Source organism: Lithobates pipiens, unplaced genomic scaffold, assembly GCF_037356315.1.
Source record: "Lithobates pipiens isolate NorthernLeopardFrog02 unplaced genomic scaffold, aLitPip1_a1.2 Scaffold_22, whole genome shotgun sequence".
NCBI lineage: Eukaryota > Metazoa > Chordata > Amphibia > Anura > Ranidae > Lithobates > Lithobates pipiens.
This window is the reverse complement of record NW_027507784.1, coordinates 260711161-260735854: the sequence shown is the minus strand read 5'-3', so window position 1 is coordinate 260735854 and position 24694 is coordinate 260711161. Positions and strand designations below refer to the sequence as shown.

The 24694-nt window shown below is 43.9% G+C and overlaps 1 protein-coding gene across 2 annotated transcripts in view; it reads right to left on the bottom strand.

Annotated features, from left to right (window-relative positions):
• POLR3E (RNA polymerase III subunit E) overlaps nucleotides 1-24694 on the bottom strand; it is a 115622-nt gene that overhangs the window by 30746 nt on the left and 60182 nt on the right. For both annotated transcript variants that reach the window (XM_077449002.1, XM_077449003.1), the window contains 3 exons: nucleotides 16284-16441; nucleotides 5571-5635; nucleotides 1383-1873 (listed from right to left, as the gene is read on the bottom strand). In XM_077449002.1, the coding sequence (XP_077305128.1) occupies nucleotides 1383-1873; nucleotides 5571-5635; nucleotides 16284-16441 (714 nt within the window). The remainder of the gene's footprint in view (nucleotides 1-1382; nucleotides 1874-5570; nucleotides 5636-16283; nucleotides 16442-24694) is intronic.

The window sequence follows — 24694 nt, the reverse complement described above, 5'->3', positions numbered from 1 at the left end:
ACTTCAAGTGTTTCTAAATCCAGGATCCTGCAGTTACTATATCTGGTCTCCTACAGTACACAGAACATGGAAATGCAATAGTTTTAAATATAAACTGCTGCTAAATAACCTGTCATGAGCAGTATCTATCTAGCACTATTGTGACTTCTATCAGTGTCCACCAAGATGGATTGGGGACAGTAAAAGGGGAGGATCAGGAGTGAAACAGCCTTTTCACACAATGCAGAGGTATAACCCCCAAGGTTCCACAGCGAGTATAACAAGCATGCTTTACTGCATATACAGAATGATTTGATTGTTGTGGGTTTAATAACACTTTAAGTCCAGTAATGAGGGGGCCTCCATGGGTTGGTTTTTCCAGCACATCCCACAGACACTCAAATTGAGATCTGGAGAATGTGAAGACCAAGTGAACACTTCAAACTGGTTGTTGTGTTCTTTCTTGAACCATTTTTGCAGCATGGTAGGGCACATTCTCCTGCTGAAAGCAGCCACTGCTAACAGGGAATGCTGTTTCCATGAAGGGGTGTACTTGATCAGCAATCATTTTTAGGTAGATGTTATGTTTCAAAGTAACTTCCACATGAATGGCAGGACCAAGGTTTGTCAGAAGAACATTGCCGTATCACACTACCTCTGCTGGCTTGCCTTCTTCCCATACTGTATCCTGGCACCATCTCTTCCCCGGGTAAGCAATGCACGCACACCCAGTCATTTACACGATGTAAAAGAAAACACGATTCATCAGATCAGGCCACCATCTTCCATTGCTCTGTGGCCCATCTCTAATGCTCACATTCCCAATGTAGGTGCTTTTGGCTGATGACACAGGTCAGCATGGGTACCCTGACCAGTCTGTGGCCACACAGCCCCATACACAAACTGATGCCCAATTTTACTGCTTTCAACACATAACTTCATAGACAACATGTGTACGTGCTGCCTGATGTATTCTACCCACATTGATGCCTCTGTAATGAGATAATCGATGTAAGTCACTTCACCTATCAGTGATCTTAATGTTACGGCCGATTGGTGTATAATGGTAACAGTTCTGTCCACTTTTCACCAATTTCCATGGTAGCGAGGATATTAAAAAATAATGTATCCTTCCAATAAACGCATGGCACCATCAATCAGCCAGGATAAAGTCAATAGGGCACAGGGGTCTGTACTATTCCTGCAATAGGGTCAATTTTCTCAATATACGACTGCTTAAATAAATACATATATTGGAAACTGTATTCCCAGTGTGCAAGCAGACTAAGTGTGAGCTGAACAGGCATTGAAAGGCAATCTTACTGACAAAACCCAGATAATTAACTGATGGTTAATATGGTATAAAGGAATCCATGTTTTCTTTGAAAAGAGGGTATACTTACAGGCACCATGATCTGTTTACAGCCAGAGAATAAAACCGTTTCCTGAAGCATTTTGTCTGAGATGCCACTAAAGAGAGTGTGTCCAGGAGGAAGACTGGCTAAATGAAGATTAAATAAACGCTTAAGTTCACTCAAAGTCAACACATACTGCTTCTTAAATGTAGAAGCCACAAACTCGTTCAGTTCTTTTGCTATTGAATCTTTGTCTCCTTTAGAAACAGGACCATTCAGTGATTCATGTGAGTTTTCAGCCATATGGACACCATTGACCAAGCCATTGTTCAGATGGTCATATGTTGAGGTGTCCATACTTTCCTCATCGCTCATTGGTTCCTCTTTAATATGGACATCAGCCACAACTGCCACCTGGGAAGTCTGCTTGGTCTGCTCTCTCTTCCGCTGTATGTCCTTCTCCAACCTGGCTTGGTTCTCCTTGGCCTTTACTCTTGCCATGTTCACCACCTGATCCCCAGAGATCACCGTATATGGAGCTGTTGAAGATACAAAACATGTCAAAGAAATCAATGAAAAATGAGCACTGAGACCATAATATTCCTAACCCACCCTGGAACCTACAATGTAGAAGGTGGTCAAGTCCTTAACCACTAGAGGACCAGCCTCCGCAGCTATATTGCGGCTGGTTGGCTCCGCTGGGCAAAATGCTGTAGCTGTACGTAGGACGTTTTAAGACCACTAGGGGCGTACGCCTCGACGACCGTGGTGCCCGCGATTGCTCCTGATAGACACAGAATGGAGCTCTGTCAATGTGAACAGATAGACCCCCGTTCCATCAGGAGAGCAGAGACAGATCTGTTGTTCATATTAAGTATGAACAGCGATAAGTCTCCTCCTCCTGGCAGTCCTACCCCCCCCCCCCCCCCCACAGTTAGAATCACTCCCTAGGACACACAATCAACCCCTTGATCACCCCCTAGTGTTAACCTATTCCCCGCCAATGACATTTATACAATTTATACAGTAATCAGTGGCTATTTTTAGCTCTGATTGCTGTGTAAATGTCAATGGCCCCAAAAAAAGTGTCCGTCTGTCGCAATCTCACAGTTCCGCTAAAAATCACAGATAACCGCCATTACTAGTAAAAAAAAAAACATTTTTTGATAAAAATGCCATAAATAAAACCTTTATTTTGTAGACGCTTTTGTGCAAACCTATCAAAATACGCTTATTGCGATTTTCTTACCAAAAGTATGGAGAAGAAAACATATCGAAATTAGTTTTTTTATATTTTTTGGGGGGATATTTATTATAGCAAAATTTAAAAAATATAGCTTTTTTTCCAAAATTGACGCTCTTATAATAGCGCAAAAAGTTTAAAAAACAGATGTGATCAAAGAAACCACCAAAAGAAAGCCATTTGTGGGGGGGGGGGGGGGGGGGGGGGGAGCATGCCAATTTTGTTTGGGCACAGCGTAGCACAACCGCGCAATTGTCAGTTAAATCGATGCAGTGCCGTATCGCAAAGAATGACCTGGTCATTAAGGGAGCAAATCCTTCCGGGGCTAAAGTGGTTAAAGCCCAAAGATAGTAGGTAAGAAGCCAGTTAGTTCATTAAAATGAAATGTTCATACCAATGCCCCTATATTCCATACTTGCACCCCACTTTGGGACAACCCACTCCTACCTGAATTGCAGACGGTCCCTGACTATAGAGTGGATTGCTCGGGGGGTTATAGTTAATGGCACGATTACGTCTTTTCAAGCCATTAAAGATGGCTTAAATCTGGCCAATCATGTTTTTCACTACCTCCAACTCCGAGACAATTCTGCGATTCTGTCCTTAGCCTTGATTCCTTATACTTGGTGGATCTGATCAAGGGTCAGGTTCCTAAGAGACTAATATCCTCATTTTATAACCACCTTTTACTACCTGTAGCTACTTCCCAGGCTTACTAACTGAAATCGAGGTGGGAGATGCATGTGGGGGATTGTGGAGGAGCACAAGGTACTAGCCTCCTGTAAAGGTAATGCAACAAATATGGGACAGAAGACCCCCTCCCACCTGTAATGATGCGGAGTGATTCCCTTCCACAGAACTGTGCTCGTTATGTCGAACATGCTTTCTTCTTGCCATTTCCAATGTCTGTATGCCCTCCCATATTGGAGCCCTCATGGTTGTGTCAATGTTATATCCTTTGGTATAGCGCCTGTTGCACCTGTCTGTACACTTTTTCAATATGACCAATAAACTTTTTTTTTTTTATAAAAATAAAGTCAAAATGTTCATCTTGTTGTAGTGGAACCAACCATAAAAATTGAATTGACATGCTTGCCATTCCTAAAGAAAAAAAAATCTGCTCAGACTAGCTTCAGAGCTACTTACAGTTCAAAGTAAAGCTGTACTTTAGCTAAGCAGGGCAAAGTAGGCATGCTTTAATGTCTGGTACAAACACAAGTACTGACACTTTCAGATGTAAAGAAGGAGAGTGAATCACATGCTCATCCAGCTCTAGAAGTACTGGGTACTTTCCCTGTTCTGGGCAGAGGGAAGGGAAGGTCAGAGAGATGGGCAAAAGTTATGTGCTGCTGAGGAGATGCCATGAAGCAAACCTGTGCTTTCCTCTGCTGGGGACAGGTTCACTTTTTTTATTATCAATGCTTTAAAGAAAATAGTAAAATACAAAGTATGGGCAATAAAAGTCAAACAATCACAAGTGCCCAATAGATCAAAGCATACATAATACTGTGCCTTTTACAACAATACAGTATATAAAAAGGAGAAAAACAGAAAAATCTAAAACAATGTCTAACAGGGCTTTGTTTCCACAAATGTATAAAACACATTAAATCAATTAGCATTATATTCTGACACAAAGTAGTGAAAAAATCAACAAAAATAAATCTAGAGGTTTTAAGTGAGACACCAAGAAGTAGCTGGTCCTCGATATTAAATTGCTTCCTAATCAGTAAGCAGACAAGATTCCCATTTACAATTAAAACTATACATGGTATCCATGATATTGATGAATCCTTTCCATTAATTTTACTACTTTCATACGCTGTAATACCTGGGACCTGGAGACTGTGGGGGGGGGGAGCTAGTTCAGGGGAATGGCCCAATGAATGGCACTGAACAGCAGGGTGGTGACACTTCCAGTAGCTCAGCAAAGAGCAAACATTGAATAAGTTAGGATCAGTTGTACCCCTGTGATCTGAGCCACTTTAGTAGAAGCTTGTAGCCAAAGAGGAGGTCTAAGAGCTCTACAGCTTCAAAATATATGAAGATCTGTCCCCCTGTCAGACTCAGAACAGCCCCTAAAGCATGTCTCTGAGACCAGCAAATATATGCAATTTGGCAAGAGTATAATACCATCTAGTATTCAATTTAACCACAGTTTCTTTTATAGCCATAGAATGTGAGCACTTGTACATATTAGGAAGCATGTCCAACCAATCTTCTGCACAAAAGTTCTGATCATTTTCTAAATTTTTCAACTTATCATTGCAAAAGACTTAGATGGGAGATCCTGTTCGATAAGAAGTTTACAAATAATAGGGGACTGAAAGGAGGCGGCAATAGCAATGCTTTAGGTAGGATTACTTACTAAAGTAACAAAAAAAAAAAAAAATCAAATATTCAGTTAACCCTATTAAAAAACAAATATGTCTTTAGCTTTCAGCTGGATAACATGGGAGGCACAACAAATATATAAAGGAAAGCCAATAAAAATAGTCACAATCAAGATAGGATAAGAGGACAAGTACTGAATTGACAGAACATGTGTTAGATGTGTCAGGACATTCTGATCAAGATAACATTTTGGTCATACTTTAACAATCAGCCACCAAAATGAATGTTTGTATGATGGGTGAATATCAGTTTGTGGAGAAAATAATACCTTGTATGGCAGTCATCACATGTTCCATATGCCTTTATTACTGTAATCAGTCAATTCAAAACAGATCTCTTCAGTTATGGGTACTTTTTTAGTTGGTGTCAGAGGGGAGGAATATTGCCCTTATTACTAGTGTCAGTGGATGGAATTATGTCCCATTGTTGCTGCCACTGGAAGGAATAGTGCCCAGTTGTGTGCATGAAACATATGGAGAACATGACCAAAGCAAGTGGGCTGAATGGAGAACTCAATCCACTCAAAATAAAACAAAAACTAAAGGATTCATTTTGGCTGTTCTGATTCTCAAATGTCTGAATCACTTTTCTAAATTTACCTGAAGATGCATCAGTCTTTTTAGGCATCACACCTTCCTTTGACAAGTTGAAAACCTTCTCAAGCCTATAAAAGGAAATTTTGAACAAATAATAAGAACATGCATAGTAATATACTTATATACTTGCGGGTTTGTAATGACAAAACCTTAATGAAAATGTTACAACAGATAATGTACACTATGCTACAGAATATGTATTAGGTTCAGCATGGTTTATCAGTAGCATGGTGTTCTTGCAGAAAAACATCTTTTAAAACAAAAGATGGAAAATTGAACAACAAACAATAAAATGTTTTTCATTGACCAGGTCCTTAGTGTGGCAAATCTGCTTGGGTAAGATTTGAGTAAAATTCCTTTTAAATCTGATAAACACTGCACATGGAAGCCAAGGAATTCATTCAATAGATCCAAGGTCATTGCTCATTCATGATTTTAAGGAAAAAAACAAACGTTGGTTATAGCTAGAAAAAAACAATATTATAAAAACAAATACCTTATTAAATTTAAAGCCACATTTGATATGAGATGGGTTTCTTATATATTGTCTTTGAAATACTCTGAAACAGAGTTAAAGTTTTTAAAAAAAAAATATGCAGGGTCCGCAAGAACATTCTACAATCATGTATACTTCCACTCTGCCAAACACATTCAAGTTCAAATCCAGATTACATACAGCGGGGCAAAGTATTGAACACCTCACCATCTTTCTAAGTACCTTATATATACTAGAGATAAGGTTGACCCGAATATAAGCCGAGGCAACAAATTTTACCACAAAAAAAACTGGGAAAATGTACTGACTCAAGTATAAGCCTAGGGTGGTAAAATGCAGCAGCTACTGTTTAAATCAGGGGTTGACAAATTTGCTTGGAAATCTAGGAGCCAGCTTAAAAAGTTAGGAGCCAGGTCCGTGACGGCGATCCGGACCTGTCCCTGGCCTGACATGGAGACGAGTGAGGGGAAGATAGCAGCGCCGTCGCCGCCCCCCCCCCCCCCTCCTCCCCGTCTCCAAGTCATTGCCCATAGCTCTTAGAGGGACATTTTTTTTTTTTTTTCAATTGCATTTTAGTGTAAATATGAGATCCGAGGTCTCTGACCCCAGATCTCATATTTAAGAGGACCTGTCATGCTTTTTCTATTACAAGGGATTTTTACATTCCTTGTAATAAGAATAAAAGTGACACAACATTTTTTTTAAAAGAACAGTGGAAAAAAAAAAAAAAAAAAAGTTAAAATAAGAAGAAAAAATAATAATTTTTAAACGCGCCCTGTCCTGCCCGCATATAAAATCGGTGTTCGAACCACACATAGGAGGTAGCGCCATGATCGGTAGAGTGAGAGCAATAATTCTAGCCCCAGACCTCCTCTGTAACTCAAAACGTGCAAACCGTAGAATTTTTTTAAACGTCGCCTATGGAGATGTTTAAAGGATAAAAGTTTGTCGCCATTCCATGAGCGGGTGCAATTTTGAAGCGTGACATGTTGGGTATCAATTTACTCGGCGTAACATTATCTTTCAAAATATAAAAAATAATTGGGCTAACTTTACTGTTGTCTTATTTTTTTATTAACTAAATTATTTTTCCCAACAAAAATGCGCTTGTAAGTCCGCTGCACAAATACGGTGTGACAGACAGTATTGCAACAACCACCATTTTATTCTCTAGGGTGTTAGAATAAAAAAATATATATAATGTTTAGGGGGTTCTAAATAAAGGGAAGAAGAGGCAGGTAATATAAAACACTCAGAGGAAGCTTCATTAGCATTGCTGGTTTGTCATACCAACGGCGACCACAAGAGGGCGCCAGATTCCCATAAGGAATCATAGGACCGCAGAAGGCCTCAAAGCCGCAGCCTAAATTTTCGGCCGCCGGCGGAACGGCCCGACGCGATCACGCTGGGGGGGTCCACAGAGACAGGATACCCCCAGCTGTGCTGCCCCAGGCGCGAGGTCGCTATTTCTAGTCGCCAATGCGACCTGGCGACCGGGTTTTGTCGAGCCCTGGTTTAAATAATGCCCATCTGCAGCCTCACTGTGCCCATCTGCAGCCATAACTTTGATTACTAAAACAGCGAGCATCTCCTGCTGTGTTATGCAGTCTGTTCGACACCCATCCATTGTAACAAAGCCCTACCTCCTCCTTGCCCTTGATAGACGGAACACTGATAGACGGAACACTGATAGACGGAACACTGATAGACGGAACACTGATAGACGGAACACTGATAGACGGAACACTGATAGACGGAACACTGATAGACGGAACACTGATAGACGGAACACTGATAGACGGAACACTGATAGACGGAACACTGATAGACGGAACACTGATAGACGGAACACTGATAGACGGAACACTGATAGACGGAACACTGATAGACGGAACACTGATAGACGGAACACTGATAGACGGAACACTGATAGACGGAACACTGATAGACGGAACACTGATAGACGGAACACTGATACAATGCTGGGAAACTGTATCAGTGTTCCGTCTATCATAACACAGCAGGAGACAACCGCTGTTTTAGTAATCAAAGGTAACGCTGCAGATGGGCACAGTGAGGCTGCAGATGGGCACCCTCACTGGAGTATAAGCCGGGGGGGGGGGGGGGGGGGTCAGCCTAAAAAATGGGCTGAAAGACTCGGCTTATACTCGAGTATATACGGTAAATATATTTCTAAAAGGTGCCATTGACACTAAATGTTCAACACATGTCAGTAACAACCCATGCAATCCATACAAAGAAACCAAAACAAATAAGTTCAGAAATTAAGTTATGTGTAATAAAAATGGAATGACACAGGGAAAAGGTATTGAACACATGAAGAAAGAGTGGCAAAAAGGCATGGAAAGCCAAGACACCAGCTGAAATCTATCAGTAATTAGAAAGCAATCCTGCCCCTTGTCAATGCAAAAAAATAGTTGGTTTAGACTCAACTGATGGCCTATAAAAAGGTATCTAATTATCAAGGTGTCACACATGAAACATCTCATGATGGGTAAAAGCAAAGGGCTCTCTCAAGACCTTATTGTTGCAAAACATACTGAGGACATTGGTAACAGAAGGATTTCTAAACTTCTGAATGATGTAGTGAGCACTGATGGGGCTATAATCCGGACGCGAAAAGATTTCTGACAGAGGAGTAAAAAGAATTATCAGAAGAATTGTCCAAGAGCCAAAGACCACTTGTGGAGAGCTTCAGAAAGACCTGGAATTAGCAGGTACAATTGTTTCAAAGAAAAGTAATGCACTCAACCTCCATGGCCTGTATGCACGCTCCCCAAGCAAGACTCCATTGCTGAAGAAAAAGCATGTTGAAACACGTTTTAAGTTTGCTGTACAACATTTAGACAAGCCTGTGAAATACTGGGAGAATATAGTCTGGTCAGATGGGACCAAAATTGAACTCTTTGGATGCCACAATACACACCACGTTTGGAGGTCAAATGGCACTGCACATTACCCCAAAAACACCCCCTTACCAACAGCGAAGTTTGGTGGTGGGATCATCATGGTGTGGGGCTGTTTTTCAGCATAGGGTATGGCAAACTTCATATCATTGAAGGAAGGTTGAATGGAGAAATGTTAAACCAAAATAATAATGAATATAGTGCAGCACTAATAATAATGGATATAAATTCTCAAACAATGAGAACTGCAAAAAGAACATACAGTATCCAGATTGTGAGGAATATATATGATACAGCAAACAAACTTGGCTATATCAAAATTGTGGTCAATATAATAAATTTAACATATAGAATAAAAGCACAATTCTATACATCTCTCAACAGTATATAATATATTGAACATGTATCCGACTATACAAATATGGTGCAGTCCATGAAAGTGCAGCAAATAGATAATAAGTAGTGACAATGTGAGTTGTCTTGAAAAAATTGAAGTGGCTTGTGTGATTTGGCTGTAGATATCCACCACTAGGGATGAGCTTAGAGTTCGTGTGGGTGACCCCGCCCCCTCTGATGTAACGGAAACCTGCGTTACATCAGAGGGGGCGGGGTCACCCACACGTCACTGGGGAACCCCTGGCTTCCCTCTCCAGCGTCAGAGGGGCGGGGTCAGGTGACGGGTGGCCCCGCCCTCCTAATATAAGAAACGTCAGCGCTGGGCTCTCTGCATTGTCTCCGGAGTGGAGACAGAAGAAGGATGTATGGACAGCGCTGGACTGAGAGATCCCCCGTCGCTGGATATGATCATCCATCGCTGGACCCCGGAGATCCGTCGCTGGATAGCAAGAGTGGATTAGCACCGCTGGAATCTTTTTTTTATTTTTTTCATTTTTAATAAAGGAATTTTTCAAAAGTGTGTTTGTCTTATTTAACCATTTTGACACTTTCTTTGTGAAATGGTAGGGGTACTTTTGTACCCCCTTACCATTTCAAACAGGGGGGGGCCGGGATCTGGGGGTCCCCTTGTTCAAGGGGGCTTCCAGATTCTGATAAGCCCCCCGCCCGCAGACCCTCACAACCAACGGCCAGGGTTGTGAGGATGAGGCCCTTGTCCTTATCAACATGGGGACAAGGTGCTTTGAGGGGTCACAGACCCCCAAAGCATCCTCCCAATGTTGAGGGTATGTGGCCTGGTACGGTTCAGGAGGGAGGGGGGGCGCTCTCTTGTCCCCCCCTCTTTTCCTGCGGCCTGCCAGGTTGCGTGCTCGGATAAAGGGTCTGATATGGATTTTTAGGGGGACCCCCACGTCAATTTTTTTTAAAATTTGATGCGGGGTTCCCCTTAATATCCATATCAGACCTGAAGGGTCTGGTATGGATATTTGGGGGGACCCCCACGTCAATTTTTTTTTTAATTTGACACGGGGTTCCCCTTAATATCCATGTCAGACCTGAAGGGCCTGGTAATTGAATTTAGGGGAACCCCCACGCTTTTTTTTTTTTTTTTTTTTTTTTTTAATCAATGAATGAATGAACTGTCGGCTAATACAGAGAACACTCATTGAGTGTTCTCTGTATTACGGAGACCCGACAATTTAGCCGCAAGTGATTTTAAAAGACTTTTTCCTGCACAAATGACACTTTGTGCAGGGACAGTTCTAAGCACCAGAAACATGCGCCCCTTCACAGGCATACTATAGATACCCCCCAGCTACGAAATTTAAAGGAATATTACACTTTTATTGTTTCACTTTAATCATTATTAAAATCACTGCTCCTGAAAAAACGGCCGTTTTTTAAAACTTTTTTTTGCATTGATCCATGTCCCCTGGGGCAGGACCCGGGTCCCCAAACACTTTTTAGGACAGTAACCTGCATATTACCCTTTAACATGAGCACTTTAGATTGTGAACGTTCGAGTCCCATAGACTTTAATAGGGTTCTAAAGTTCACACGAAGTTTAGGTCTGTTCGCAGGTTCTGGTGCGAACCGAACAGGGGGGTGTTCGGCTCATCCCTATCCACCACCATATGGAGAGAGGCTTACTGGATACTCTGGACTCAACTAGGCATATACCTAATGAGTCTCACAGGCTTAATGGTGTAGACCAGTGATGGTGAACCTTGGCACCCCAGATGTTTTGGAACTACATTTCCCATGATGCTCAACTACACTCCGGAGTGAATGAGCATCATGGGAAATGTAATTTAAAAACATCTGGGGTGCCAAGATTCGCCATCACTGGTGTAGACACACCCCGGGGAATATACAGTAGCTCCAGACTCCAAATTACACCAGAACAGGCAGGATATGCGACAGGGTAGATTCCAAGGATATCCACTATAAATATGGTGGCTGATGTAATACTTCCCAATATGGTATAAATCAAAGGAGAAAAGAGAAGGCCTCCTAGAGCGATACCGTTTATGAAAACGTTTATTGAAAATCATAAAAATGGGTACTCGCGCGTGAAAAGACATAAAAAGGCATATAGTTAAAATCTGGCAACGCAGTGGCATCAGCAAAGCTCTTCCCAATGTGTTTCACCCTAAGAAGGCATCACCCCCAGATGACCAGGGGAGCTTCTGAATCCACCAAACACTGCCCAATTAATCACTTGTTCAGTGGTATACCTGGCCTGTAAGTAACTTTGTATCTACCAGGTCCCCTCTGTACGCCATATTCATCCCTACTAATGTACCACAACTGGGCATGTAGGGAGAGGCTGGCAACCTACTGCTGCGATAACCACAGTGTCTCTGCTGTAAGAGGGAGCTGTGGCTGGTGGTTTTAGCAGTGGCGTCTGCGCTATTTGTATCCCGACCCCAGGTTCTGCACTGCACCAGTCAGTATATACACGGGGAAGGGGGAGCAATGGCCTACCTACCTCTTTCTCATCTGAGGTGGTTTAGGCACACTCGTTCCTCTGCACCACCTGTCCACCATACAGCTTCTCTGATGTAAGAGGGAGCTGCAGCTGGTGTTTTTAGCAGAAGCTTAAGGGCTATTTGAATCCAGACCCCAGGGGAGATCTCAAATGCCCAGAAACCCTCTGGCTGGAATTGGGGATTTTGCAGCTAAATTCCCACAGCAAAAGGAAAGTACTCACCGTTGTTGTCTTCCTCTTTTTGCCACAGCCAGCGGGCTTGCTTTTCCATCCTTATGGTCCACACGCAAGGAGGATAGCCGCCAAAGTGCTCCCCCCCCCCCCCCCCCCCCCCAACTGCTGTCCCCATAGGGAGGTGCCAGGTTAGGCTGTGTCCTGCACTGTACCAGTCAGTCTATATACATGGGGGGGCAATGCCTTCCATTCCTTATTCCCATCTTCCCATCTGAGGTGGTTAAGGCAGACATCCACCGTAGTAAACTGGTGCCTCCTTGCTCTAGAGAAAGGAGGATGTGGGCGCCTGCTCCTACTGACTCTCAGCCTTCCCTCCTGGGTAAGAACGCCACCGCCATTTTCCCGAAGTTTGAAAATTACGCGGGTGCTTGTTGCCACGCCCTCTCCGGCAGCCCACGCGAGCTACCGGGGACCCGGGAGTCGGGGACATGGTCCCCCTGGAAAGAAACGATGGCCAGCACCCCCGTCTGAACAGCCACCTGTACAGGTAAGGAGGGGATACAGGATAATGGCCCCTGAAGTTCTGGGTACACCACTGTACCCAGGGTCCTTCAGCTCTCAGGGGGGCTCTTCCAATTTCTGTTGCCCCCCCTGAGGAAAAGATAGGGGAACCCCCCAGGAAGGACAAGAATATCCTACCAGACCCAGAGGCTTCCCAGGCTTGTGGTCCGGCTCCCAGGGGGGAGACCACCAGCCCCAGGCTTCGGGTCATTTGGAAAAAAACTAACAGTTTCGCTGTGTAGGGAGAAACACAATCAAAAACTGAGGATCAAGGGGAAGGGTGGGGACTTAAAACAGCTGTCGATTGATTGTGTTTCCTGTAGGGAGGAGCCTCTCATCTCTCAGGTGTGCCGTCCTGGAAGATGACTTGAGAAAAACGTTTTTATTTTTCCCTCAGTTTAGGCCGATACGCAATTCTTCTACATAGTTTTGGTAATAAAATAATAAATAAAAAAAAACGCAGTAAGCATTTATTGATTGGGTTTCACAAAAGTTATAGCGTTTACAAAATAGGGGCTAGTTTTATGGCATTTTTTTTTTTTTTTTACTAGTAATGGTGGCAATCAGCGATTTTTATCGTGACTGTGACATTATGGCGGACACAAATCGGACATTTTGGGACCATTGTCATTTATACAGCAATCAGTGCTATACAAATGCACTGATTCCTGTGTAAATGACAACGGCAGTGAAGGAGTTAACCACAAGGGGGCAGTGTAGGGGTTAAGTATGTCCTGGGGAGGGATTCTAACTGGGGGGCGTGGCTACGTGTGACATGTCACTAATCTCTGATCCCAATCACAGGGAGCAGAGACACTTTCACTAGACAGAACGGGGAGCCATTTGCTTACATTAGCATCTCCTCGTTCTTCCTCTCCATGAGACGATTGCGGGTATCTCCGCGGAAATAGAGTCACTGGGACCAGCGACCTGACTCACGGAGATTGCCCGCAGGCCGCCTCTTAAAAGGGCAACGTACATGTACATTAGTTTGCCTGTACGAGCCCTTCTGCCAACGTATATCGGCGTGTGGCAGTCGGCAGTGGTTAAAAAAGTAAATGTTGTTATGCTTAAGTGTCACCACTGGGGACTGTATGGAGCACGTACCTTCTCATGCTTTCCTCAGAGATCACGTTGTGTCACTGAAGCAGCAGGCTTTTTTTCCTCCAGCTAGCAGGCAGACCTCCGGTAAGTTTGGGGGGGTTGCTTCCAAGCTTTATTCAGGGGGTAACGTGGCTTAAATGCTGTTAAATGCGGTTAAGTCACCCCTGAACCCTTGGGACTTGAATTTAGTCCTGTCGGCATTACAGAAACTTTTGAGCCGATACAACATATTCCCTTGATCCTTTTGACACGGAAACTAGTTTTTCTGGTAGCCATATCTTCTGCAAGAACGGTATCAAGAGTTGGCTGCTCTTTCTTGTAAAAAGCCATATTTAATTATTCACAAGGATAAGGTTGTATTGTGTTCTCATTCTACCTAGGGTAGTCTCAGGTTTTCATTTAAACCAGGATATTGTTCTACCTTCATTTTTTCCCAGAACCCCGTTCTGCAGAAGAAAAGTCACTACATTCTATTGATGTGGTGAGAGCAGTCAAAATCTATTTAAAAATAGATGTTTTGTTTGTGTTGCCTTAAAGTTCCTAAAAGAGGGCAGCCAGAATCACAATCTACCATTTCTAAATGGATTCGACAAGTGATTGTTCAAGCTTATGGTTTAAGGAGGTAAGTACCACCTTTTCATATTAAAGAACACCCCACTAGGGCTGTTAGTGCTTCGTGGTAGTGCATCACCAAGCTTTCATGGTTCAAATCTGCAAGGCCTTCAGTCCATACATTTACTAGATTTTATCAGGTGAATGTGAAAAGGCATGGGGATATAGCCTTTGGGCGTAGTGTGCTGCAGGCAGCAATATAACTCCTCTAGTCTCTCATGTTGCCCTAATTCTGTTGTGTCTCCCTCCCCTCAGTTGGCATTGCTTTTGGACATCCCACATAGTAACTACTGTGGCTCTGTGTCCCGTGATGTACAATAAGAAAAAGGATTTTACAGCTAAGCGGTTATAAAAATCCTATTTTCACGAACAGGCTTGTTGGAAAAATTTTGTTTGATCAGTTCTGCAGCACTGATCAGTGTACTCTGCCAGCAGAGGAGTCCCTGTTTGCGTACAATAGAACAGAGGGGAGGATTCATCCATCCACCTTGCTTATATGGATGGGGAAATCCGTTAATTTTGAAAAAGGCCGATCCACGGCCAGCTTTATTGACATTATTAGTGAAGACTTAATTAAGAACACTCCTCTTATAAAATGGTCCTGCCTGTTTGACCAGTAAGATCATATTCACAGAAAAGTATCATTATATTAGCACAGACAGGCTCCAACAACCAGTGAAATTAGATTGTCACAACACCCCTAAGCAGCAAGGAAAACATGAAGGAAATTACACTTTTAGTCTTTCAAAGCATGGATTAAATATTTAAATAGTTTAAAAGGGGAAATCCTTGTGAAAATGCCACACACAAATACTTAAAACGGCTTTGGTCTAATAAACAAACCTACTGTAAAAATGACAGACCATCGCTTTCAAGACTATGTTAAGCTCAATGACCTCAATATTGAGTTACTGACTAATGATCAGGCAGAGCATTCTGACTTCCCTGCCAAGCAAGCAGCATTGTCATATGCAGGTCAGCAATTGCAGCTTACAAATGTCTGTCAATACAGGTTTTCCTAAAAGATATCTTCATATAGACCAGGGGTGCCCAACCTTTTTAAGAGCGAGGGCCACTTAAGCAACTTGGTAACCGGTTGCGGGCCACAATGAGCAGAGCAGGCGGATGACAGGTCCGTGTAGAGTGGACACTCTACTCTATGGGTCCTCCGATCCACCCAGACAGAAGGGGACTGATCTCCCCTTCTGTTTTTTTGTTTTTTTTTTGCAACTCAGATTGGAGGTAGGCAGGTGTAAAAGGACACAAATCCATTTACATCTACAGTTTCATATAGGTGAATGGAGGGTCCGATTGAGTTGTAGTGATTGTGTGAAAGGGGCCTTTCATACTAATGCAGTGCAGTGCACCGGTGTCTTTCCTGTGGGTTAGCTACACTTTGCCATAGACTTCTGTTATAGTGTGGTGCACTTTCTGAACGCTCACCAAACCCACAGGTAATAACAGAAGTGTATGCCTCAGTGCAGGTAACCTGAAGGTGCACTGCAGCTGCTGATCAGTTTGAAAGCAGCCCAGTAACCACTGTGCAGATATGCTCATATATACACTGAAATTTTAATAATAAACTGACCTTTAATGACAGTCTTCCATTCAGGTATTGCTTGCTGTTGCTGTCCCCGGCAAAGAGTGCATTTTGTATCACTCCGCCTGTGGCAAGAGATGCCGCTATACAGGAAGCATCAGCTTATACAGCTCTGCTCCACAGCTGCTTGCTTTGCCGGCTTCATTAACAACACAGATGCTCTGTGACGGCGGGTCTGCAACCCATGATCTGGGCTTGCCAATCTGCCATCCCACAGAAGGAGGTCACGGGCCACATCAGAAGGCTCCGCGGGCCACTGGTTGGGCACCCCTGATATAGACATATCTGCAAGCAAAACCTCATAACTTTATACCAGTGAAATATTATTTAGGCACAATGCCTCTGTAGTACATACTTGGCTTGTATTCCCTTCCACAGCATTGTCTGCCTTTGAACCACATCTGGGTGCTTCTTCATAAAATCCTCATCGTAAGGCAACATGAACTCCCAGCCTTTGTTGATTCTTGGGTTGGCCATATGATCCAGGAATTCCTTCACATCTTCTTGGCAAAGCTGCGGAAAAAGTTCTCATCAACAATTTTTTATTTTTATTTTTTTACACTCATGTACGGCTTCAGAGTCAAGTAAGTGATACTGTTTTGCTTTTCAGTGCTCTTGACGACAAACATAACCTCATTCAAAGAGCAAATAGCTTGTGAAAACTGCATTATTCTAGAACAGCAAAAATCTTCTCTTAAAGCAGAACTAAAAAAGGCACACTTTTTTTTGTAAATACCTTTACTTTTTTTTTTTTTTTGCCATTTGTGTTCCACTGTGCAGATTTCCCTGCGTGTCCTGTTCCACAGTCAAAACAGAAAATCTCCCAAAATGACGGAATCCTTGGCTGTCCCCAGGATCACTTGAGCTAGTGTCCCCATTGAAAGATTTCCCCTCTATGACCTTTAATTTGGGATTTTCTTTAACTTTAAAAGGAAAATGGTAAACCGGCAAATTAAAAGAGCAAATCTCCCTAACGGGGGCAGACACAATAATAAAAACCTGACAGGTTCTAATCCCTCTCTACTTTATCTAAAACCAGATGTGGGGGGCACATCGTTTTTTCGGTGTAGGGATTCCCCTTAAAATCCATACCAGGCAACGGGGCTCGCGAGGTGTCAATCTTGCCGATGGAGGTGGCGACATCGACTTCCTTCACTAGTTCCGTCTACCTGGAGTCACAATCAAAATTAACGGACTTTACTGTGTGTGGGCAAGTCCGGTGGACTAGCACACAGACGGGCGGATTGTCCGTCGGACTGCAGAGTCCGGCAGACAATTTTGAGTCAAGACTTCTCTCAACGTCCGCCGGACTGGGGGGGGGGGGGGGAGCCAGCCGGAGCCCACACACTGGCGAGTTGTCTGGCGGTCCGCCGGATAGCCCGATCGTGTGTACGCGGCATTACTTATACTTTAAGCGGACTATTTTTATCTGAATTGTGACTGCTTACTAGAGTATAGTACCTAGGAGGTATCAATGTATCTTTTGGAGGGAGGGGGTATTCTGCAGTGTTAAATATACTTCCATCCTGTCAGGGCGATGAAAGATGCAGATGAATAAGTACAGTGACTAAATGAATCTTGTAACCCTAGGACAATTGGTCTTTTAAAGTGGTTGTATACTCAAATTTTTAACTTTTACCTACAGGAAAGCCTATAATAAGGCTTACCTGTAGGTAAAAAAAAATTAGGGATGCACCGAGTGGGTTTTTTGGTGCCGAAACCGATACCGAAAATGAAAAATACACTAGGCCGAAAACCGAAACCGATACCGAAACAGCACCGAAACCGAAAATGACTGTTTTTAAAAAATATTTTTATACAGGAGGTGGTCAGAGACTGGCGACATGGTACGGGAGGTGGTCAGAGACTGGCGACATGGTACGGGAGGTGGTCAGAGACTGGCGACATGGTACGGGAGGTGGTCAGAGACTGGCGACATGGTACGGGAGGTGGTCAGAGACTGGCGACATGGTACGGGAGATGGTCAGAGACTGGGGACATGGTACAGGAGATGGTCAGAGACAGAGGACGTGGTACAGGAGGCATCCCCCATTGCAGGCCAGTGTGCCCCATTGCAGCCAGTGTGTCCCCTTTTGTTGCAGCCTGTGTGTCCCCTTTTGTTGCAGCCTGTGTGTCCCCTTTTGTTGCAGCCTGTGTAGGGAAGAGAGCCGCCTCCGCCGCCTGTTTGATCACAGCACCGGGAACATCACAGCTTTCATTTCAATAGCTGTGTGTTCCCGACCGCGCGCTGTCACACGCAGCCCCTCCCTCTTGTCCGGGCACTTTGATAGACAGATCATCCGTCCAAACCTGCGGATGATCTGTCTATCTAGATATCGCGGCTCCGGCCACTCACAGTGCCGGAGCCGCGATACCCGGAAGAAACGCAGAGGGAGCATGTCAGCTCCCTCGGCGTGGATAAGGCCAGATGTCGGGGCCTCGTTCTAAGGTAAGTATTTCATAATGAGCTAGTATGCGGTGCATACTAGCTCATTATGCCTTTTGCTTTGCAGGTTTAAAAAAATAAAAAAAAATAATTTGCGGGTTTACTACCGCTTTAAGAGGAGTACACACTAGAGGTTATTTGTTTTTGTTTTTTTCATTTAACCCAGCGGGCTGAAGCTGTTTGGTTGTTCGGTTGTCAGATGCTGGTTTTCCAGTATGCCGATTTGACAGAAGTCTGTCCTAAGATCAGCTTCTCTAGAAAAGAGCTGTACACATGGGCGGAAAGTCGCCCGCTTCCTGCTGAACTGACTGCTTTCGGCCCGTGTATACCCAGCTTTATTAGCAACAGCAGGTGAATATAAAGGGAAAAGATCCTGATCCAGTAGCAGGTTTTATATTGTCACAGTGATATTTTAGAGCATCAGTGGCAGAAGTTTATGCAAGCAAATACAATCTCAAGAAGAGAATGCATAAGAAGTGGTTTTATTCAGCGACAACCATGTGTCAAAACAATACAATTTTTGACACAGAGGAGGCCAAAATTATATACACAGCCAAACTTCACCTTTAAAAGTTTTTTACATCTTTTCCTGTTTTTCTACTAGTGAATGAGAAATCCCATCACATAAATGTAAAGCCATTACATTGTTTACCTTCAAGTACACTATACAAGTAAATTTTTGAAAGTTTATATGATTTGTGCCATTAGCGCAAAACAAAAATGTGTAAACAAAGTTCAAAAACCTTAACACGTGGGGTTTGCTGCAGCCACAATTAACCACTAATACCGTATTTGCCGGCGTATAAGACGACCTTTTACACTTAAAAAAACTGGCCGAAAATCGGGGGTCGTCTTATACGCCGGATCAGCCCCTCCGATGCCTGCTGAGGGTTCGGTAATACTGTATGTAGCTTCGGCTACATACAGTATATACCGCTGAGCCAATCCCAGCGAGCGATGTATTCAAATGAATACAGAGCCTGCTTGGATTGGAGCAACAACCTCTGCCAATCCGAGCAGGCTACTCTGTAGCCTGCTCGGATTGGCTTTGAGAGTCAGAGGCGCGGGCTGATGATGATACAGCCTCTGCCAATCCAAGCAGGCTTTGTATTCATTAATAGAATACATCGCTTGCTGTGATTGGTTCCAGCAAAAGCAGGAAGAAGAATATGGCGCCAGCTCCTGCTTCAGCAAGGACGGACGGAATATCAAGCGTCGGAAGCCTTGGGAGGGGGGTCGTCTTATACGGTAAGTACAAGAAAAAAATGCTTATACAACAGTAAGATTAGGGGGTCATCTTATATGCCCGGTCGTCTTATACACCGGCATATACGGTAGTTGAAATTGTTTTACAAATATGTAAAAATAGGTAGCTGCACTAACCCTTTTATTTAGAACTTGTGTCAAAAATATCAACAATGTATTTAAAGTGACAACCCCAACTCAAAGTTAATTCACATCAATATTCTCAATCGTGTATACAGTTTTGAAAGTTTGCTCTTCCATAATGTTGTTACTGTACAGAGATTTGTAGATTACCCACTAGAGGGCTCAGGATAATTACTATGCTGAAATAAGATATTCAGCACACAGAGTGCATTCTTTTCAACAAGTCAGCCAACTCAGTCTAGCATTGTGAGAAGGAAGCACACCCATTGTGTAAAGCATTGCAAAGCACAGAACAGAGGCAGCATATGTTATACATAAAAACAGTATTTCAGCTCTGATTTACAAACATAATTGCAAATTTTACAAAAAAAAAACGCTTTTTAAAAGACGTTAAAAGTGATTGTAAACCTTTATTAAAAAAAATAAAAATAAAAAAAAATAAATACTTACCTCCACTGTGCATTTCATTTTGCACAGTGTGGCCCCGATCCTCTTCATCTGGGGTCCCCTCAGGCTCTCGCGGCTCCTCCTCACATCGGTTAACCCCTCTGGGAGAAGCTCTCTCACTGGGGGTTACCTTGCGGGTGCATGCCCGAGTCCAGCATTTGCAGCCATAGACCCAGAATGCTGGACTCAGCCCCGCGTCATTGGATTTGATTGACAGCAGCGGAAGCCAATGGCTGCGCTGCCATCAATCTATCCAATCAAGAGCCGAGAACCCCAGGCAGAGAGGAAGAGCGTGTCACCGCCGTGGGAATTACAGGGCTCAGGTGAGTAAAACGTGGGGGGACTAGAGGGTCGGTCACTGTCAGAATTTTTTTCACATAGAATGCATTAAAGGTGAAAAAACACAAGGGTTTACAACCCCTTTAACACATTACATGTCTCTTAAAGGTTCAATGGGCCCTAGGGAAAAGTCATCATTTGTACATTATTTCATCTTCCTAGAACTTTGGATCTCCCAATCATCATTTTGACTTTTTTTACCCACTTGCACACCGGGCCAATTTTGGCATTACTCTCCTACATGTAAAAATCATCATTTTTTTTTTTGCTGGAAAAATACTCATAACCCCCAAATATTATAAAATAATTTTTTCGTCATATTTACCTGTAAAATCCTTTTCTTTGAGTACATCATGGGACACGGAGTTAGGCTAATATTCATTACCTGCTGGGTTATATTTAATCTCCAGGTGAATGGACATTGGTAGACCAAAGGTCTTTAGACAGGCAGTGATCCCCTATATAACCCCTTCCATACAAGTACTTCCGTTTTGTAGCAAGCACTGAATCCTCAAAAAGAGGGGAGGGACCTCTGTGTCCCATGATGTACTCAAAGAAAAGGATTTTACAGGCAAGTATGACGATAAAATCCTATTTTCTTTTTCATACATCATGGGACACAAAGTTAGGCTAATATTCATTACCTGCTGGGACATCCCAGAGCAATAGCTTTGAGGGGAGGGAGACACCCTGCCAAACAGCCATCAGACCTTATATGGCAGCCTGCCGTACACTCCAGCCGAAAGCCGAATGTTCGGCTGCTCGAACATCCACTTGATAAAAATTTGTGAACGTATGCACTGAAGACCAGGTAGCAGCCTTACAAATCTGAGCCACAGATACCTGATGGTGAAAAGCCCAGGAGGCTCCTACACCCCTGGTAGAATGAGCTCTCACCCTAAAGGAAGGGGCTTTACGTTTCAGACCATAGGCCTGAATGACCAATTGATGGACCCAATTGGCAATGGAAGCTGCCTGCCCCTTCTTAGGTCCCTCTGCTCTCCGCAGATCTAGAGAAATAAACCTTGACTACCCAGACAATGTCCAAAGAATGCAGTCACCTCTCTTCCACTTTGGGCAAAAAGGATGGAACTGGTCGTAACAAGACCCTGACGTGGTGGAGGATCAAGTACGGTTCCCTGCATGAAAGGGCCACCAACTCCGACACCCTTCTAGCCGAGGTGGTAGCAATCAGGAAGGCTAGCTTGTGTGACAGCAAGTTTAATGGAATTTCCTTGATAGGTTCAAATGGTTGTTTCTGTAACAATCTGATTTCCGAAGCTGAATGTAGAAAAGAGCATTCTCCCAATTACATATTTCCGAGGATGCCATTTTTTGCCTTCACACCAAGCAATACAAGTCTTCCAGACCTTATGATACATTTTCCTAGTGACAGCTTTTCTAGCATTCACTAGGGTAGACACCACTGGTCCAGAGATGCCACAGTCCTTTAACACCCTGGCTTCAATAGCCATGGCATCAAATTTAGACTGTGAATTGGGGTGGAATATAGGCCCTTGAGACAGTAGATCGGAGCACCATGGAAGCATCCATGGTCCGTCTATTGTCAGGCTGATAATTTCCAGGAACCAGAGCATTCTGGGCCAGGCTGGTGCCACCAGAATGACTGGAACTCCCTCTCTCTAAATCCTGTGCAACAAATGTGAAAGGAGTGGGAGGGAAAGCACAGACCAGGGAGTATTAGCACCATGGAACTACCAGAGCATCTGCTCCGATTGCCAGAAAATCTCTTGTTCGGGACACAAACTGCTGTAGCTTGTTGTTGAACCTGGATGCCAGTAGGTCGACCTCTGGCCATCCCCAACGTTGGAAAATCTCCTGGAACACCCCAGGGTGTAGGGACCATTCCCTTGGGCAGATCTTCTGGCGGCTATGATAATCTGCCTTCCCGTTTTCCCAGGATATGGATTGCCGATAGAACCGGCACATGTCCCTCTGCCCAGGCTAGTATGTGGTTCATCTCCTTCAGAGCTGAATGACTCCTGGTACCGCCTTTATATAGGCCACTGCAGTGGCATTGTCAGACTGAACCCTGATAGAGCAGCCCTTAAGCTCCACCGTACATGACCATAGGGCCAGTCGTACTGCCCGTAATTCTAGGACATTGATGGGCAGGATCTGTTCTTGACCATTTGCCTTTAGCTGTGAGCCCCTGTAGGGTCACTTCCCAGCCCGAGAGACTGGCATCTGTAGTCAGTACTCTTCAAGTTACCGGGAAGAAGGATCTTCCTTTTCGCAAGTTCTGATCCTGCAACCACTAGTTTAGGCTTAAGCGTGCCTGAGGAGAGAAGAAGGACATTGGATAATCCAGGGCCTGTCCTCTCCTGTTCCAAGTCAACAAGATGTCTTGTTGTAGAGGCCTGGAATTGAACTGGGCATAGGGCACCGCCTCGAAGGAGGATACCATCCTCCCTAGAAGACTCATACAGAGCCGTGGGTTGTCTGGTGCCCCTTATCTGACGCCCCTGATCCTTCATGGCACAGACCCTTGCGATTGGCAAGAATACTTTTGCTTGGACCATATCTAGGCCAAAATACTTTAGACTTTGAGCTGGTCACAAGGTTGACTTTATGGCATTTATGATCCAGCCTAAGCTTTCCAAATATCTCACTGTGCATGTTATGCTCTGTTCTAGAGCCTGTAGTGAATGATCTCTGAGCAAGAGGTTGTCCAGATACCCGAGCACCAGAATCCCTTGGGTCCCCTAACAGACCCAAGACTGGTGCTAGGACCTTTGTTCACACCCAGGGAACTGTAGCAAGCCTGAAGGGTAGAGCCACAAACTAAAAATTATGTTCCTCTACTGCAAATCGCAAAAACCTCTGATGAGGCTGAAAGATAGGTACGTGTAAATACACATCCTTTATATCAATGATGGCCAGAAAGTCTCCCATTTGGATTGAAGCTACTACTGAGCGGACAGACTCCACCCGAAAGGACTGGATCAGTAGATACTGGTTCAGGGATCTTAGGTCCAAAATGGGCTTTGTGTCCCTGTTTTTGAATCGTAGATAGGTTTGAGTAAAACCGTGCGCCCCTTTCAGGTACAGAAACCTCTACAATCACTCCTTGATAATGTAGTGCCTGAAGTAATAAGTATTTTTGGAGGATTCGAGAGAACGCTGGATCTTTAAAACCTCTGAGGGGGAACCCCCCACAACAGCTTGTAACCGTGGGATATAGTTGGTGACCCACTCGTCCTGAACTATTGTTCTCCAAATGTCCACAAAGTGCAGCAGCCTTCCCCACACCCAAGGGAGTGGGGGCGTCCCCTCAAAAGGAGAACTTGGTGCTGGGTTTAGAAGAATTTTGGGCCCAGGGCTTTTTCTGGCCCTGGGCCTGCGGCTTGCCCCTGGCCCTAGCACCCTGTTGGCGGTGGAACTGCCTTGGCACCTAGACATTTGAGGAAGCAGTCCCTGAGGTTTTAAATGAGGGACGTCTGGTGCTTTTCTTCAAAGGAAGTGGAGAACTCTTCCCTCTGGAAATCTTTTGGATATATTTGTCGAAGCGATTACCAAATAAAGGTTCCCCATGAAAGGGGAAACCTGCCAATAACCTTTTACAAGGAAGCTCGGCTGACCAGTTCTTAAGCCACAAAAGTCTGCGCATATGTACAGACAAGAGAGCCAAACAAGAAATCTGATGTACTGAATCCTTTAAGGCGTCAACAGCAAAACACAGCGCTCAGGGAATATCTGCCTTATTTTCCGGGAGATCACCCTTCTGGTTAGGCCTGTCGGGCCGTCTGATCTGATCCTTTATGGACTGGCAGATACCAATTGCTGCAACAGCTGGCTGAATAGCTGAACTGGCCAAAGAAAAGGAAGCCTTTAATAATGACTCTAATTTCTTGTCAACAGAGTCTTTCAAGCCCTGTGCGTTATCTACCGGACAAGTCAGGTTCTTGCTTAACCACTTAAGCCCCGAACCAATTTGCAAACAAAAGACCAAGCCCCTTTTTGCGATTCGGCACTGCTTAGCTTTAACTGACAATTGCGCAGTCATGCGACGTGGCTCCCATACAAAATTGGCATCCTTTTTTCCCACAAATAGAGCTTTCTTTTGGTGGTATTTGATCACTTCTGCGGTTTTTATTTTTTGCGCTATAAACAAAAAAATAGAG